This window comes from Thalassophryne amazonica, chromosome 4 (assembly GCF_902500255.1).
Source record: "Thalassophryne amazonica chromosome 4, fThaAma1.1, whole genome shotgun sequence".
NCBI lineage: Eukaryota > Metazoa > Chordata > Actinopteri > Batrachoidiformes > Batrachoididae > Thalassophryne > Thalassophryne amazonica.
Genome location: NC_047106.1, coordinates 103,604,251 through 103,624,571, shown reverse-complemented (window position 1 = coordinate 103,624,571; position 20,321 = coordinate 103,604,251). Strand labels below are relative to the sequence as shown.

The 20,321-nt window shown below is 40.9% G+C and overlaps 1 protein-coding gene across 8 annotated transcripts in view; it reads left to right on the top strand.

Annotated features, from left to right (window-relative positions):
• The window catches only part of robo2 (roundabout, axon guidance receptor, homolog 2 (Drosophila)), a 1,173,428-nt gene that overhangs the window by 942,802 nt on the left and 210,305 nt on the right, over window positions 1–20,321 (top strand). For all 8 annotated transcript variants that reach the window (XM_034168373.1, XM_034168368.1, XM_034168372.1 and 5 more), the window contains exon 5: window positions 5,611–5,749. In XM_034168373.1, coding sequence (XP_034024264.1) covers window positions 5,611–5,749 — 139 coding nt within the window. The remainder of the gene's footprint in view (window positions 1–5,610; window positions 5,750–20,321) is intronic.

Sequence of the window (20,321 nt, the reverse complement as noted above, 5' to 3'; positions counted from 1 at the left end):
TTCTAATATATTCCGTGACTGCTGCACGAAATTAAAAGTGAAGTGGGGGGAGGGGTCAGGGTGGTTATGGTTAGGTTTGGGGGAAGGAGTAGGGTTAGGTTACACTATAAAACCCAATGAGTTAGTTGAACTCAAACCATTTGAGGAAACTGATTGCCTTCAACCATTTGAGTTTGCCAACTTAAATCATTTTCAAAAATGTAATTGTTAAAGTTTTAGTACCTTAACAATTTATAGTTAATTAAACTTACGTAAATCTAGTTTATGTTTTTCAATTAAAAAGTGACAAATAAATTTCTGCCTAAAAAATTTGCATTGTATTTTCGATTAAATTTTTGGATGCATTCTTTGGTTTACTTGTTGACAGTAATCTGCTTTCTAAATATATATATGTATATATATACTGTCTATAAACAATTGTACATCCATTAATATGCACTGTCCCTGTCAAATAAACCAATAATGAATGAATTAATTAATTAAAAATGCTAAATGGCAGCCTATGAACAGAACTTGCAGTTTTTCATAATGGTATAAACTCAATTAAAATGAGTGAATGGAATGCACTGGAAACATATCACCAACACTTAAATGCCCCAAAATTTTAAATGCACTTAAAGGAACTGAGTTGTTATGACAACAATTCATTTTTGAGTGAGTTTAATTAATGGAGATGAGTGACTATAACTTTTTCAAAGTTTGAGTTACATTAACTTAATTATTGTATTAACATGGAGTGTTGGATTTAACAGTGTATGGTTAAAGTTAGAGTTGGGGTTATGAGTAGGGTTAGTAATAATGAGTTAAAAAAAAACCCAGTCATGACAATTTGAATCATTTTGTGACGGAAGCATGAAAAAAAAGCGTGAGACTGGGTTGCCCTGTTATTGGTTCGCTAGTTTTCCTTCCTTTACCACTTTGGGCAGATACTGAGCACTGTATACCAGGAGCATCCCTCAAGAGCGGCAGTTTTGATGGCTATTTATCTAGCCATCAAAATTTGCTACCAAAATTTGCTACCAGCACATCAACTTGGAGGACAACATATTTACTTGCTGCCTAATACTGTATATGTTATGAGAATATGGAAATAATGAGAATAGCCAGAACTCAAGTGAGCTTAATCTGGACTGTAGGACATCTGAGAGACCTGGGTGATGTGCTGTTTTGCCATAAATGCGAGATGTGTAAAATGCACTGGTACATTGTCACAATGAAGCTGTTGGCCACTGCCTAACAACAGTTTTGTGCATTTTCTAATTACTGCATCACTCACCCAGCGCACAATTTCGATGTACGATTACTTCAGTATTGTCTCACTTGGAGGTGCATATTAGTGACGAACAATCTTCTTCAACACATCTTGCCACTCTTTGTTCAGATGTTGTTCAGATGACTTCCACTGGAAAGACCGGACTTTTATGGTTTTAAGGTCATAGCTGTAAATCCTCACCTCATCTCTGGTTAAGACCTGAGGAAAAATGTGTCATTGTCAGTTGTTTGAAGCATGTCTTCTACAACCTTAACATGACATTCCATCTGCTCTCATGACAGGAGGAATGAGTTTTTCTGTAACACATTTCATCCTGTCGTGGGTGGAATCCTTAGATCTTCTTATTCTCACACAGTCACCTACTTTCAATCATTTCTACCTACACACATTCAACATTTTCAAGTCCCCTGTTTGTTGAAAGCTTTCCACAACATTACCAGCCATCTTTGACACATCTGTACTGTAATTTTATATGGGATTCACTCATACGCTCATCCTGGAAAGCCTCCCTATTCATTTGAAAAATTTCCACAGACAGTTCTTCAGTTTTGTAGGAAAAATGATGCAGATTAGTCGATCTAGTCACTCAGTCACTGTAAAGGTGACGGTCACTCAGCACCCACACTCAAGCAACGGCATTTGAATAATCTGGTCCTGGATGTGTGGTATGGTTCCCTGTGAGTGCCTGGATAGATACATAAAGGCTGTGCCACTGGTCCTTGAGATATGCACAACGGTCTGGTACATTCTGGACAAACCTTCTACATATGAAGTATTTGAACAAAATCCTCTGGTCTCATATTATTACTTGAAAACTGTAATATTTTTAGGACACACACTACATTCCAATGTTGTTCCAGCAAAACATTATTGGTAAATATGCCATCCACCCATTTTTCCACCTTAACATACAGTGAGGAAAATAAGTATTTGAACACCCTGCGATTTTGCAAGTTCTCCCACTTAGAAATCATGGAGGGGTCTGAAATTTTCGTCTTAGGTGCATGTCCACTGTGAGAGACATAATCTAAAAAAAAAACAATCCGGAAATCACAATGTATGATTTTTTTAATAATTTATTTGTATGTTACTGCTGCAAATAAGTATTTGAACTCCTACCAACCAGCAAGAATTCTGGCTCACACAGACCTGTTAGTCCGCCTCTAAAAAGTCCACCTCCCCTCCACTTATTCTTCCAAATTAGAAGCACCTATATTTGAGGTCGTTAGCTGCATAAAGACAGCTGTCCACCCCACACAATCAGTAAGACTCCAACTACTAACATGGCTAAGACCAAAGAGCTGTCCAAAGACACGAGAGACAAAATTGTAGACCTCCACAAGGCTGGAAAAGGCTACGGGGCAATTGCCAAGCATCTTGGTGAAAAAAGATCAACTGTTGGAGCAATTATTAGAAAATGGAAGAAGCTAAACATGACTGTCAATCTCCCTCAGACTGGGGCTCCACGCAAGATCCCACCTCGTGGCGTATCAGTGATCTTAAGAAAGGTGAGGAATTAGCCCAGAACTGCATGGGAGGAGCTGGTCAATGACCTGAAGAGAGCTGGCACCACTGTTTCCAAGGTTACTGTGGGTAATATACTAAGACGTCATGGGTTATAGTCATGCATGGCACGGAAGGTTCCCCTGCTTAAATCAGCACATGTCCAGGCCCGTCTTAAGTTTGCCCATGACCATATGGATGATCCAGAGGAGTCATGGGAGAAAGTTATGTGGTCAGATGATACCAAAATAGAACTTTTTGGTCTTAATTCCACTCGCCGTGTTTGGAGGAAGAAGAATGCTGAGAACCATCCCAAAAACACCATCCCTACTGTGAAGCATGGGGATGGAAGCATCATGCTTTGGGGGTGTTATTCTGCACATGGGACAGGACGACTGCACTGTATTAAGGAGAGGATGACCGGGTCCATGGATTGCGAGATTTTGGGGAACAACCTCCTTCCCTCAGTTAGAGCATTGAAGATGGGTTGTGGATGGGTCTTCCAACATGACAATGACCCAAAGCACACAACCAGGATAACCAAGGAGTGGCTGTATAAGAAGCATATCAAGGTTCTGGAGTGGCCTAGCCAGTCTCCTGACCTAAACCCAATAGAAAATCTTTGGAGGGAGCTCAAACTTTGTGTTTCTCAGCGACAGCCCAGTAACCTGGCTGATCTAGAGAAGATCTGTGTGGAGGAATGGGCCAAAATCCCTGCTGCAGTGTGTGCAAACCTGGTGAAAAACTAAAGGAAACGTTTGACCTCTGTAATTGCAAACAAAGGCTACTGTACCAAATATTAACATTGATTTTCACAGGTGTTGAAATACATTGTAATTTCCAGATTTTTTTTTTTTTTTAGATTATGTCTCTCACAGTGGACATGCACCTAAGATGAAAATTTCAGACCCCTCCCTGATTTCTAAGTGGGAGAACTTGCAAAATCGCAGGGTGTTCAAATACTTATTTTCCTCACCGTATTTCCCTAAGATACTTATTTCCTTGGCAAGCTTGATATTGGGAATACATTTTTGGAGGTCACGTAACAATTTTTTAAAGAGCCAAGTTCCCATAACACTCCACTGCATGAAAGAGTTCATTACCCAGACCCAGCTGTGTTCATTCTCAAGTATGTGCCCCATTCACCTGGAGTTGTGTCAGAAAAGGGCATTTGGTGTTAAATATGTCAAGTCAATGTGTTGATCCAAACTCCAAGCAAAAATGGGAGAAGCTATATATATATATATATATATATATATATATATATATATATATATATATATATATATATATATATATATATATATATATATATATATATATATATAAATGCAACACTTTTGGTTTTGCTCCCATTTTGTATGAGATGAACTCAAAGATCTAAAACTTTTTCCACCTACACAATATCACCATTTCCCTCAAATATTGTTCACAAACCAGTCTAAATCTGTGATAGTGAGCACTTCTCCTTTGCTGAGATAATCCATCCCACCTCACAGGTGTGCCATACCAAGATGCTGATTAGACACCATGATTAGTGCATAGGTGTGCCTTAGACTGCCCACAATAAAAGGCCACTCTGAAAGGTGCAGTTTTGTTTTATTGGGGGGATACCAGTCAGTATCTGGTGTGACCACCATTTGCCTCATGCAGTGCAACACATCTCCTTCGCATCATCCGTGAAGAGAACACCTCTCCAACGTGCCAAACGCCAGCGAATGTGAGCATTTGCCCACTCAGGTCGGTTACAACGACGAACTGGAGTCAGTTCGAGACCCCAATGAGGACGACGAGCATGCAGCTGAGCTTCCCTGAGATGGTTTCTGACAGTTTGTGCAGAAATTCTTTGGTTATGCAAACCGATTGTTCCAGCAGCTGTCCAAGTGGCTGGTCTCAGACGATCTTGGAGGTGAACATGCTGGATGTGGAGGTCCTGGGCTGGTGTGGTTACACGTGGTCTGCGGTTGTGAGGCTGGTTGGATGTACTGCCAAATTCTCTGAAACGCCTTTGGAGACGGCTTATGGTAGAGACATGAACATTCAATACACGAGCAACAGCTCTGGTTGACATTCCTGCTGTCAGCATGCCAATTGCATGCTCTCTCAAATCTTGTGACATCTGTGGCATTGTGCTGTGTGATAAAACTGCACATTTCAGAGTGGCCTTTTATTGTGGGCAGTCTAAGGCACACCTGTGCACTAATCATGGTGTCTAATCAGCATCTTGGTATGGCACACCTGTGAGGTGGGATGGATTATCTCAGCAAAGGAGAAGTGCTCACTATCACAGATTTAGACTGGTTTGTGAACAGTATTTGAGGGAAATGGTGATATTGTGTATGTGGAAAAAGTTTTAGATCTTTGAGTTCATCTCATACAAAATGGGAGCAAAACCAAAAGTGTTGCGTTTATATTTTTGTTGAGTATTCCTTATCCTTGTCTTGATAAATGGTTGGAGAACCATTTGATAGTCAAAGTTATGGGCAGAAACATAAACATTGGCCTATAGGGTTAATATACTGTTTTATGAAGGACATACTGTGCGATTAATAAAATACTACAGTAAGCTCTTTTATCACCAGAATATAGAGGGAGATGACTACTGACTACTTTCTGTGCCTTTGTGTTATTGTGACCTTGTATAATTATCATAGATGACTGCGTTGCAGTGAATAGAACAATAGAAAATCTGAAGTAAAGTGAACAAAAGCTTAACAGAGTGCCTCAATAGAAATCACCAAGATAATCTTCCAGTGTGTGTTATACATGCATGAAATTCACTGTGAAACACACTGGGAAGTTTTCCAATTGTATCATCTGTGCACATCCTTCAGAACGACCGACCTTCCTCCGGAGGCCCATCAACCAGGTGGTCCTGGAGGAGGAGTCAGTGGAGTTCCGTTGCCAAGTGCAAGGAGATCCGCAGCCCAACGTACGCTGGAGGAAAGATGACATTGATGTGCCTCGTGGGAGGTATGTACAACAGTCAGAGTATTCTTAAAAATAACTGGTGCCACCTTTATAAGGCTGGATTTCAGGGGAACAGAGTCTTTAAGCCAGTAATTTGATAATGTCTTCCATTACCTTGAAATTACAGCATACAACTGATGTGATAGTTCTCTACAAAAAAAGGCCAAGCGCATGCAGGGCTTCATTCCTACTGTTTACATCAGCAGGTGATTTCACTGATGAGCTCCCATCCTTCGCTGTGAGTGTTTTTCAGCAGTGGAATCAGCAGGCGGAGGCTGTGGTTGCAGATAAAACCTGCTCTCTTATTCCCTTTATGAAGCAAGTTTGAAACCATTGCAGTACTGTATATGTCCTGATCCAATGGGTTTGAGAGGATACGCCTTTATGTATGACTGTCGTTCTTTTGTGGCAAAGTTGTGTAAGAAACAATGTTGGTAAGTCCAACTCCCAGCTTTCACTTGGACAAAGTGCAGCAGGGTGTTAAATACGTAGCACGCGACACATAGCGATGTTCCCTCACCCGACTCCAAGACCACTTCAATGAATGTTATGAACTAAGGATGGATTCCTTCCAGAGAGAATCACCTCAGTCAATATTAAAAAGAAAAACATATTGATTTGGTTCATTTGTGAATCCGCCTGTGCGCAGTGGTACAGAATATGACTTTATAGTTTTTGGCACTGTGTGGCTGTCTCTATGTGTTGGGGGGCGGGGGGATCTTATAGAGTTTTGATATGATTTGGGCCAGACCGTTTTTGGTTCAGATATAAACTAAGTGATATGTTTTTAAGAAAAATTGGTGAAAAGCCATGGGCAAAGATCAAGGTTGAACATTTTGGACCACTGTGTTTATATAGAGCAGTGGTTGTCAAACGTTTTCAGTGATGTACTACCCCCTGTGAAATATGTTCTCAGCCAAGTACCCCCTAAGGAGCGCAAAGCATTTTTGGTTGCAAAAAAGATGTAAAACGCGGCACTGTGTCTTCAGTGTCTGATTTATTCAACTTTGTACTGTACCTGCAAAACATTTATCATTTGCAGTGGTCTCTCTTGTTGTGGCGACACTCTGTAATTCTGTTTTGAGATGACCTGAATTCAGAAAGTTTCCTCTTAAAAAACTCAGTTGTCTTACGGACATGACACGCATGCTTTATCTTGAGATGACACAGAAGATTTGGTTTCATGCTACTGGCTAATTTCTCCCCACAAATAAAACACAATGCCTTGAGTGTGTTGCAGCTCATGGATGTAAATCCCATTAAACCACGATTCCACCCACTGGAGTGCCTTCAAGTACCCTCGGGGTACGCATACCCTCATTTGAGAACCACTGATGTAGGGTATATTTGGAATGGCTATTTTGAACACATGGTGAAGGATACACCTCTGTCTACTGTTAAACACTAATATGGTCACATATCAACTTTCTATTAGGTATTTGACCTTTTGAACTTGTATCATCTTGGAAGGTCAATCACGAGGTCATAACTGCTGATCTCAAACAGGGCCAATACTCATGAATCATTGATGGGATGTTGTGTGTTTGGCCCAATCCCAATACTCTCCCTTTGCCTGACCACTTCACCCTTCCCCTTCATTTTGGACATGTGGAAAATAAAAGGAAATGGTGATAGATTGAATGTGATTGAATCTCTTGGGTTTCTTCAAAAGTTGAGCAGCAGTATTTCTATGTGCCAATCCAAAACAGTGGATTGGCACAGTGGCCAATTCTGGAGGGCATACAGGCATGAATCAAAGTTTCCACATCCATCATACACAGGATAGATTTAATAACTGCAATATTATGAAAATGGGCTGTCGTAATGACCTCCATAATGTGCAAATCAAAAGACAATGCCCATACCTTGGAAACCATAAAGGGTCCAGAAGGGTGTCTGTGATGAACTGGGATTTTTTTATTTTTTTATTTATTTATTTTTATCATGCCTTGAGCTCATTTTAACCATGGCAAAAATGTTTGAAAATGTCTTTATTCCATTGCAAATTTTGACATAATTTGTTAATCACTTTCATTTCTATGGAGTAACTAACACTGTAGGATAGGCCTTGAAAGCACTCAGAGATTTTCCACAAGTGCTAAGGTTGTGCTCGCTTTGTACAATGGGCATTGCTTAGCATATGTCACATTGTACACATTTGATGCATTACATCATCAAACTACTCAATCACATTTGTGACGTGCATATTTAAATTTGACATGGTTATATACTGTGAACCAGTGGCGGCTGCTGGTCTGTGAAAGAGGGGAAGCTCATTGTCGGCTTACATCATAAAATTTGGCAGTTTATTTATATGTAAATTCAAATATGTAAAATGGTCATAACCGTCCCTATTTGCACAAGCATTTCACAATTTATATCTCTATCACATACAGTATTTTATGATGGCACAATTACCAAGTGGTTAGTGTGCTTGGTTTCAGTGCAGGAAGGTTCCCGGTTCAAACCTCACCCCTGCCACATTTTTCTATGTAATGTGGAGTTGCGTCAGGAAGGGCATCCGGCATAAAACTTGTGCCGGAATCAACATGTAGGTCCACCTTGGATCTGCTGTGGCAACCCCGAGTGAAAACAAGGGAGCAGTCGAAGGGACTTACTTTTACAAGAATATTATTAATGTTTTCAAACAAAAAATATCATCAAGAATTTCAAGAAGCACATAGAATCTTTATTATTAAAGTAGACCTGCATTGAAATAAATGCAGTCAGATCTTTGGACCAAAAAATTACTTATATTTACACATAAGATCCTTCTGAATGAAGTAAAGTAAATCTGCAAGCCCAGATCTGTCATTCAATGGAGAAATCTTCATTTAAAAATGAGAAATTTGCAGCTAAAATTTAGCCCTCTGCAAAACTGTCATCACATCCGGGACGCTGCCAAGATGTCAGGGAGAAGACCCTCTCTCAGCATGCATTGCGCGCGCCAACTGTAATTTGTGGATTTACGTCAGTTTGCATCTGCACCTTTTTCTTGTCTTATACAGAAGGATCTACTTTTTTAAAACTTCATATTGTTTTGCGGTACGCTTGGTGAGTACACATTTCTTTTATTTGTGCTTGAAAATTATTTTTGGGGACTTTTTCATACGCCCGTTTGATTGAGTGGTGTCGCATTGAAAATCTATTGTCTTTTGCCTCCGGTGTTACCGTTGCGGGGTACGAAGGCGAGACCCACAAAGAATCCAAGTCATTAAAAAGATATAAACCTCTCTCAGCGGCCACGGAGCTCTGCGGCTCTGATTACCGAGACGTGCGGCGCTGCGGATTTTGCCGCAAGAAAAATGTCCTTGCGAGCAACAGGTGTCACCGCGCGCTCCGCATCAAAATGGCGAGCGTAGTCTCTGGACTTGTGCCAAGTTGGCTGCACCTCCATTCAGTAGACAGAGCCGTGTCTGCGGCTGCACAGCAGACACGGGGGTGTGAGTGGCCCGCGGCGGAATTTAACGAGCGCATGCACTCGGTAAGCGCATCAGAGGCAGTGAGAGCAAGGCGTCGGGGAAGAATGGCGCCCGCTGTCGATGCCGCCACTGATCTGAGCATGCAGAGCTGTATCTCGCATTCATTGCAGTTTACTTTTGGATGTTGAAACCAGGATGTGTATAACAGTAACATTACTAACAGATAAAATCAATTTCAATGTGGGATCGGACTGAAGGCGGGAGCGCTCCGTCTTGTCCCCGATGTCATGGAAATGATCCGGATGTACAAACTGCTTTCACGGAGGGCTAAATTTTAGCTGCAAATTTGTCATTTTTAAACGAAGATTTCACCGCTGAATTACAAATTTGGGCTTACAGATTTACTTTATTGCATTCTTAAGGGTCTTATAAATATATATCAGCTATTTCTTTCTGAAATCTGACCACATTTATTTCACTGCAGGTATACTTTAAACATTCATGACAGAGCCTGTTTCCTGACATTGTTCCATGCAAATGTTATTTTAAAGAATGGCCAGCAGATGTCGCCATATGTAACTGCATCAAAGCTTCAAAACACTGAACCATTGCTTTGGTTTCTCTGTCACTAATTTTCATGAATAACATACATCAGCAACCACTAATTATTACCACATATGCCTGGATAGACTTATAGTTATGAATACTTTGATGTTGTGTTGCGAACCGGGATGTTAATTAACGTAAGACGACTTTTAAACACTTACTGAAGAACGAAGGAGAGAGTAACTCACCGAGATTTTCTCATAAGGTCTTAACCAGTGTGCTTCTCTGTGTGCCTTTAAAACAGTCTGTTTTTAGCGCATGCAAAACACTTTGGCATAAATTTTAAAATACATAAATAGCAAAAATGTGCAAACTAATTCTCATTCCTATAGCTGTCAGTCAAAATGGGATTCAGCCTTTTTGACTGATCATCCAATTGTTGTGCAGAACTCCAGCGTCCAGGCCCGCACACAGCTCCATTCATCCCCAGAGATGCTCAGCGTCCAGTGGTGGAACAAAATCGTGGCTTTATCCAATGATTGTCTTGTTTCAGGTCAATGAAAAAACCTTTCCAGGCAGGCCCATTGAAGTGAACAGACGCTCGGCTTCTACAGGAAAATGCATCGACCACAGACAGTATTGAGAAAAAAGATTAATGAGAAGTAAACAAAATAGAATCAATCGATTTGTGATAAATACGTAGCTGATTCTGAACAAACTTGTCTTCAATATGAACGCGTTGTAACACATTTGTAGTCAATGAAATGATAACAAACTGTACATATTTGACCATTTAATTTTTTGACATTTTAGGGAAGCTGAGCTTCCCTTGCATAGAGATGAGTGGATTAATCCTAATATCGATAATATCTGATTTGATATTGAACGATCCTCATATAAAAAAATCGATACTGCTGCACACGCAGATTCATCAAAGTCTACTCTCTGTCTGTAAGAGGAGTACTGCTGTGTGTCACACAACATGGAGCAGCGCACCCTTGTATTGTGGTTTGTCATCCCTCTACCTCAGGAGATTTTGTTTTAAATTGTGTTGAGTGATATTTTTTTAAACAAAAATGTTGATTGTGATATTAAAGTATTTTGTTGTCACGTACAATGTTTGGCAAAATTCTGTCCTAGGTCTTTTGGATCCTTTGGATCTATGAAGCTTAAATATGAAAAAGTGTCGGTATTGGTATCTAAAAGTAATGAAACGACTAAAATAAGACAAAACTAAAAAAAAAAAATCAAACCTAAATTCAAGTTGGGTACCAAAATTAACACAGGTGCAGGAAACTTAAAAGCAGATGTGTAGAGGATGAGTAAAAAAAAAAATGTCTGTTTTCAAAGTAGACAAGTTGAGACAGAGGAGGACAGAATGTGTAGAGAGATCAAACTTGTGTAGGTGCTGACATGATCCTCAAGTGTGTGTGTGTGTGTGTGTGTGTGTGCGTGCGCTGGTGCAGCTGCTCGCGTGAATTCTTGGCTCTGACATTTCAGAAACCTGGAAGCTAATCACATCCTCACGTAGACATTAATCAATCGTTGGGACAGCACGTCACTGCTGACAGGATATACTGTGTGCACTCACACACAAGTGCAACAAACAATGTAAATGTAAGGAAAAGCTTTACTGACGGGCAATCAAACAACTAGCGAGGGGAAAAGCTGCTGCGATGGCGTTGTTGTTGAGTGGTGCCGTCGCAGCGCTGTAAGTCAGCGCGCTAGCACTCAACTTGGGTGTTATTGTCACGACCTGACTTCTAAGAGACTGGCGCCGTGTCCCTGAGCCAGCAGACCAGTCACACGCTGCTTAGATCACCTCCTGAAATGCATCCTCAGTGGAGCTGACGGCGCCGAGGCCGGCCGCAGGGCCCAGCACGGGCGGATTGTTTGTGTGCGATAAGGATTCGGTTCACCGTGTAGCGAAACAGGGAGCAGTGTGCCGACATGCACGTTTCAAAGTATTTCACTCAGGTCTTTGATGCAGAGTTGGCTGTGTAGTATCTGTAGATTTGTGTACTAATTAACTGATTGATCAGTATGACAGAGAAGGATAAGTGGCTGTGGACTTACTAAATGTGTCACTTGTTTGAAGTAGTGCTTGATTCACGAATTTAAAAAAAAACAAAAACAACTGAAATACACGGCCAAATTATTCATGATAAATATTTCAGTTTTCTCATTATAAAAAGAAGGCTTTTGTTAATTTTCCAGGTTTTTTTTTAAGCTGAAAGCATTCATGTAGTCTGTGATATTCTAATTCTGACATTTTCTGCTGTCTTTGTTGTGTGCCAAAAAGAACCTTTTATAAAAATGATTTATTTATTAATTTTTTGTGTCAGTCTGTTTATCCTCGCTTAATAATTATCTGTTTGATTGATGGAAACTGTCTAGCATCCCTCATAAGAATACAGTCGCTTCCACTTTTATAATGGGCGAGTAGCGTGTAGAAGAAGAATGAAAAGCAGCTCGTTGTAGCGCTGCTGTGGTGCCACTGGGCAGCAGCGTGCACGAATGAACAGCAAAAGGAAGATCAAGCACTTTTATAGGCACCTGAAAAAGGTTTTACTGTTGTCATTATGTTGATGGATTGCACACAGAATGATCAGTGATGACAGTACTCCTTTTTCCCCCCCTACTTTCTTTCAGCATGTCTTTGCGGTTCCCTGTATGTGTCTCATGCATGTTTGTGTGTAACTGTGACTGTTTGTGCACAATCAGCTTTTAGACAAGGATGGAGGGGAATGGAGCCTCAGCTGAGTAAACAGGTCTTTAATATGCCCAGTGGACAAACACACACACACACACACGTGCATGTGGACAAAGCAAGGATGGCACTGGCATCAGTCTCTGGGGGACAGAACATTAAATAAGGACAGCAGAAAAAAAAAAAAAATCTGGCTACAGCACAAAGACAACAGTGATGCATTTTCACTTACAGTCAGTGTTATAATGTGGTGATCTTTTTTGAGTTTTTGTTTTGCAGTTCAATAAAAATCAGTTAATTGAATGTTTATCTCTATTTATTATGTGACAACAAAGCTACAACTTCTGTTGCTGAAAATTAAAGCCAGCACCAAAGTGCCAAAACCTGAATGGTTCCTTGAATGGCCACTTGATGATGGCTCCAATAGCGAATATTTCCTCATAGAACCCTATGTTCAAATCCCCAACTTTACAGTGGAACAAACCGTGTTTACAATCTGATACAAGAAAAGGTTTGGGTCACTAGTTTGAGCTATTTTAAGCCATGTTCCTTTGAGTGACAGCTAGTGTGCAGGGTTCGGCCCCTATCAGAGGCCACAAGCTGTTGTGGACCCGAGTAGATTAGATTAGATTACATCAGATAGAACTTTATTGATCCCTTGGGAAGACTCCTTAAGGGAAATTGAGGTTCCAGCAGCATTGTATAGCAGTAAGAAGAACACAGATTATCAAAAGTAAAAGTGAAAAAAACAAACAAAAAAAAAACAGTTGGAAATATAAGTACCGACATACTGATCACTATTGGTTTACTGGATACTACTGTTCCTCTCCTTCCCATCCTCTGTCTTCCTGTTACTTCTCCTTCCCTCGAGTGAGGAGTTGTACAGTCTTATGTCCTGAGGGACAAAGGAGTTTTTCAGCCTGTTGGTCCTGCACTTGTGAAGGAGCAGCCTGTGGCTGAAGAGGCTCTTGTTGCTGATGACGGTGTGCAGAGGGTGACCATGGGTGAACCGAGGGTGACCTGACCATGTTTGTCCTTTGTGATCATTTTATTACAGTTATCTGAGAAAATGGAGTTTATGTAGCAATTAATTGTGTTAGCAGTCCATCTGTGAAGTATGTGGCCCAGTGTTTTTGTTGAGTGAATTTTAGAATTTTTTTTAATTTGTAGGTTAGCACTCATTCGCAGCTTGTTGATGCTAGCTACAGTTATAGGTATTATAGGAGGCAATGTGCTGATAATAGTTTCTAATAGTCACAACCAAGCTACCAATTATTAGCACTACAGTGGACTTTCCTGTTTTGAATTGCTAGGACAGTATTAACTAGAGCACTGCGCCTATAGAGCGCAAACCTCTGCCAATACTAGTTTCCATTTCCATAAATTTTTACCTTGGAAAAAAAAAAATCAAGTTCAAAGTACTGTTAGAACTGGCTTTTCATAAGTTAAAATATAATACAAAATATAGACCAAAAGGGCATTTCAATTTTAAAAAGAGTGAAATATCCTCTAAATCTTCGGATTAGATACGGATCAAACTTAAGTCCACTCATTGAGAGTACCAGTTTGCACCTCATTGTCACAAATGAGAGTGATTGAGGCACTTTTGATTGAGATGTAATGTAAAATATACACCAAATGTGCTTTTCAGTATTAAATTCAAATGTCCACAAAATCCACAATCGGATCAGATCCACAGTTGCAGACCGAATGGTCCCCCTAAAAATCAGTCCCCCCTGATGACACGGTTCATGGATTAACACCTCATTTCTGTTTCAAACTACACACCATTCATCATCTATCTCAGCGACAGATATCTGAAGCTTTAGTACAACACTCATTTCTACATAAATTCAGCATTATTTCTTCATAAAAGGCGGCAGAAGTGATCAGCGCCCCACTGCTAGCTGATGCATTCACTACCCGATTGACATTTCAAAGCCTCACAGAATTTCACCTCATTTCTGCTTAAAATGGCCTTGTTTCTACTTAAAACTGATTTTAGAATGATTTAAGAGGTTTTTGTTGTGTGGGCTGCTGAAGAGGAGGTACTGCTGGCCCACCACCACAAGATGGCGCCCTGCTTGAAGTGCGGGCTTCAAGCACGAGAAGGCGTCGGAGCAACCGGGAGTGACAGCTGTCACTCATCATCCGTACCAGCTGTCACTCATCCACTACACATCACCACCACCATAAAGGCCGGACTGCAACTCCACCTCCCCGCTGAGAAATCAGCTACCAATCAGGTAACTTCTCTGCTGACTTACAAAGTAACAATCTGAACTTCTTTGCAGTCATTTTCCTGTGGTGTGTCCTTATCTGTGGGATTGGCGTTTGGTGTGATCAGCGACGGCTTCGCCTCACACCCCAAACCAGATAAGTGGTTAAACAGGAGCTGCACGAGTGTGTGATTGGAGGTGGAGGTGCCCCCTCCTAACTAAACACTGACTGTGGGATTACTGAGTGTGCAAACTCACACTCATCAGTACTGTCTCTGTTCTCTGCCAGCAGTACCAGGTCTGACAGCTGGAGACGGTGACCACCTGGGGCGCAGGGCTTGGCGGCTCCGGTGTTCTTCAGATCTGTTGGTGGTGGAAGCTGTGTGGGATCCGGCTCTTCTCTCGCCAGACGTCTTCTATCATCGAGCCTGCCCACACGTCACCTTGTGTATAATTGACATTCCACCATATTGTTATTGTCTGTACTTCGTTATGCGATTCACAACATTAAATTGTTACTTTTTGGCTTATCCATTGTCCGTTCATTAACGCCCCCTGTTGTGTGTCCGTGTCATGACACTTTCACAACAATTTTACCTTTATCATCTGATGCTTAATAATCCCATGAATCCATTTGATTGCTTTGGGTGAAGAGATTGGCTCAGACGTGCTGCTGTGGTCCGAAATGATGCATGCACAGATGCAAAAGGTGGACGATTTGTAGGGGGAGGACCATTTGGTCTACGACACCAAATCAAACTTTGTCAGGTGATAGTGGGTGGCAGTCTATACCTCACTTTCAAATAACACTTTCAATGTTACATTTCAATTGCTCCCAAATCCACAATCAAGACAAGCTCCAGATATTCATTCACTGTCACTATCACTATCTTGCTTTTGTTTTTACCTCGCAGGCAACATTAATGAGACCCTCATGCTGACTGTTGGACTTTTGTTATACTGTTAGTTTTTATGCTACTACATTGAACAGAAGTAGCAGAATAACACCTGAAACAACTTAATGAAATTGAAATTGGTCCATTGACTGATTCATCGTATGTTTAGATTGATTGACAGGTCCATGTATCGATGCAGTCATATCATTTACTTTAACCCTGCAATCATATTAGCTACAAGTGACCACAAGCAGTGGAGGCAAAGAGATGAGCTGCTATTCATTTTCAGTCATTGTGGGCATTTTGCAGTGACAAGACAACAGCCTTTATGCCGCCCATTCGGCTGGGCAAAAATGAAGAGGTCTATTTCATACAAATATTGAGCAATGCAACATGGCTACTGCCAATCTGAGTGAATACAACATGACATCAGCTGGTTCCTCGCTCAAACAATACGATCCAAGATGGCAGAATATGCTCAGCCATAGTTGTACTTCTGTATAAAACTGTTTGCTGTTTTTTCTCCTATATTTTGTAAAAGGTTAGCAAGAAATAAACACTTCTACATCTGAAAAGGTTGTTTTTGTAACCAGATAATACCTCTGAAATGATTACAAAATATCTTATAGAGATGTTAGCATGCTAACTTGCGATACAGGAATGTCATTGTAAAAGATGTTGGACTGAAACAAATCAACCGAACTTTGGTTGCATTAAGCATGGAGGAAAAACTCATCTTAACAATGTCTGTTTTCCCCAACCTAAACCATCATTAAACATTGTGCACAGTAACACCAAGTTGCCACAAACTGGCCACATCATAGGAATGCCCATCAAGCAATAAAGATTTGTAGCTAATCTGACCAGAGGGTAAAAACTATTTATTATTCCTATCAGTGAGTTGTTACACAGCAAGGATACAATATAACATATTGTATGTCACAGTCCAGGTACAGACCTCAATTTATATTAGAGAAATTCTGACAGAGAATCATAGTATAATCTTGTATACCACAACAAGTATAAAATCTCTGCATTTAACCCATCCTAATTGCAGTTAGAGCAGTCCAACCACTAGGAGCAGTGGGCAGCCACAATCTGGTGCCCGGGGATCAACTCCAGATGTAGAGACGCTGCCTTGGTCAGGGGCAGAGAAAGGAGCAGACCCTAAATAATGAAGGATATAAAGGTCATGAAGGTTCAAAAATGAATAGAATATAATAGAAGCTTTATTTTACATATGAGATTAGAGGTGCTACTCGGTAACTGAGTTTGAGAATAAGAAAAGATAAAAAGAAACCATCACCTATGACTTGTAAATAACTAACTTAGTAGACCAAGTGAAAAATGTGAGCATATAAATAAGTGAAGATATGTATAAGCTATTAAAACAAATAAATATACATTCTAGATAAGGCACAGAGAAATTTAGATTGCACATATTGCACATATTTGTATGAGTATTGTTGTGGTTGGAGGTTCGGATAGGACCGAACCATTTCAGGCAATGGACTCAAACGCTGGGAGCAAGGAAGAGAACTGGTTGTGAATGAAAAGAGATTTATTTACAATAAATAAATAAACAAAAGGTGCTGCACTGGGGATGCCTGCAGAGTGAAGAGACAGCCCGCTTGTAGCGGTGGAAATTATGGAGCTGCAGATAAATCTGAGCCAGACTTGAAAGTTACATAACAAGCTGGAGTATGTGGAACTGGAACCGGAGCCAGGTGGAATGTACACAGCCAAGGACGAGGAACAGGAGGACAAGGAGAACAGAGGTGAGTTAAAGCAGGATCGTTCACAGTTCAAGAAATAAAGTTCACTGTTTAGGAATTCTTCACAGTTCATGAATTATGACGCAGTTCCAAATCCTGTATTAAACAGGACTTGGATTCAGAAACAACTTGGAAAGTTCTTAGTAGTTCTGCATAAGAGTTTATACAGTTCTTGGAAACAGTTCTTGGTAATGCACAGTTACAAACAGGAGCAGGGTGAGAGACGGGGTCTCACAAACTCAGAGTCATGCAGGAACTTAGCTGAATGAGGCAGAGCTAGGCGCTCTGAGGCTGAGAGCAGATGAGCTCCAAAGTGATGTAGTGCTTGGTAGTGGTGCGGAAGCCAGGAGCAGTGCAGCATGGAGGCCGCGCAGGAAGGCATCTGGAAAAACCTAAAGGTCAATGAGCTCTGTTACGGAAAATACAGGAGGCCAGGTTACCTTGAGATGATTTGTGGAAAGCTCAGACGTTGGAGCGCATGGAAGCGGCAGGAATGACGACGTAGCGATCATGGAGAATTAATGTAGAATCACTGACCTCTAAGTCAGGGTTTAAGTAACCCGCTCCTGATCAGGAGTTCAGGTACGGGTAGATGATGAGTAGCAGGTGTTCCTCGGCTCTGCAGCGCACCACCTGGAGGGAAAACAGACAAACAACACACAAGAGGAGACAGAAGGGAAAGAGAGAAAAGCAGACAAAAGAGTGGCCACAACAAGTATACAAGATTGCATTATCACAGTGAAGGTTATAGTAATCTAAAAAACCTGATTTCATACCAGTGTTTTAATCGTAAGTGTCTGAATTTGATTAATATTGGAATTTTGGAGTCTGTGTAAGCATTGTGAGCTATATTGGAGAAGCAGATTAACTGGTCCCACATGAGAGCAGAATGGTGCCTTGGTGGTTAGCACTGATGCTTCACAGCAAGAAGGCTGTGGGATCACTTCCTGCCCTTTCTGTGTAGAGTTTGCATGTTCTCCCCGTGTCTGTATGGGTTCCCTCCGGGTGCTCTGGCTTCCTCCCACATGAAGGTTAGGTGAATTGGAAACTTTAAATTGGCTGTAGGAGTGTGTACGGGTGTGAATGTGTTTGTTTGTCTATATGTGGCCCTGCGACAGACTGGCGTCCTGTCCTGGGTGTACCCCGCCTCACACCCTATGACTGCTGGGATAGGCTCCAACCCCCGTGCCCCTTAATTGGAGTAAGCGGGTATAGAAAATGGATGGATGAATGCTCCCACATCAAACAGTCAGAAACACAGCAGTTCAATTTTATGTTTAAAAGAGATACTGAAATGTGAAAAGATTTGGGCAGTGTGTCTCATCTATTTCTGCCTACCAGCGCAGTGTGTGGTGCACACCTTCCTCTTGTTTGTTTTCACTGTTCTGTGCCTTATCACAGAACCTTTGGTCAAGCAGTCCATGCAGGCCCCCCTGTCTGCGCTGACCCCACAGCCGCTGTAACGCCACCCTCCAGCAGAAAACACCATCTTTCAGACTTGGTTCCTCCTGTGTGTGTGGGCAGTGTGTGCTTGAGTGTGACCGCTGTTGTTGGATGATGGAGGTGTGTGGGTCATTCTTTTTGAGAAAGCTGTGACAGATATGCTTGGGTTATGCTGACCATCCACTTGTGATCATTTCACAGCAACCAGCTGAATGAAAACACAGCAAGCTGGGCTTCCTGTCAGCTGATGTATCACCATATACATGTGGTATTTTTTAATGTGCATTAGCATCAGTGGGGTGTATAGCGTAAGGATGGCAGCGATGGATTTCTTTATTTATTTATTTGTACAAACAGTATCTTATTAAAGCTACAGTATGTAAGATTTATTACCATCTAGTGGTGAGGTTGCAGATTGCATTATCACATTTTTTTAATGTTCGCATCTTTGGCAATGAGGATTCATGCTCTCTTACCTTTCCTTGTGATAAACAATATGTACGATCCTCTATTTCACAAAAATGAGGTTTCTCAAACTTGTTAGGCTGCACTAGCAACCAGTCGACAGCATATAGGGCAGCAACCACTAGCTGTACTGTAAAATGTGACAGACAGAGTCCCTTTTGTGCTACTGTATCAACATGGTGGTGTCTCCATGAGTGGGCCTGATTTGGTGTCGATATGAAGTGCTCACTCTGAGTTCATAAAAATACTTAACTTCATTTGTTGCAGGTAACTATACACTAATGAACAGATGGTTATGAATGTTACATTAATTTCTGCTCATAAACGCCCCTAAATCGCACACACCGTACCTTTAAATTAAAAATAGAGAGAATATTCCAAGGCTTTGGAAAAAGCCTAACCTGTTAAATGCAGTGATTTAAAGAATTTGTCCATCCTGTCCATATTAGCACAATAACAAAAAAAACAAAAACAAATAAAGGCATCTGAGGGCTGCACCTTCATGTAGAAATACATGTCTGCATTCATGTTTTTGACTATAGATAACTTCTTATTGCTTTTGTGCTACTTCATTATGAAGTCATTCATACAATCTGTCACAAATATTTTGCTCATCAATATATCTTTAGATCATCCAGCTAGAGTTCTTGGTTTTTGAGATATACAAAAACTAAGAATCTGACCGTGTATTCCTTGACCTTGACCTTTGACCAAACTACCCAAAAATCTAATAAAAAAATCGTTAGTTATTTATCCAGGTAATATTCTCACCAAGTTTCAGTGCCATTTTTACATTATATTGTCCACACACACACACACACACACACACACACACACACACACACACACACACACACACACACACACACACACACGCACACACACGCACACACACACACACACACACACACACACACACACACACACACACACACACACACACACACACACACACACACACACACACACCAGTGAAAACAATACCCTGCTATTGTTGCTTTGCCAACACACAAGGTAGGAGATGCTAACAAACGATGGGGAGAAAATTAAAATTTTAAATTAAAATTTAAATTAAATTAAAATTTTGTGACCATTGAAG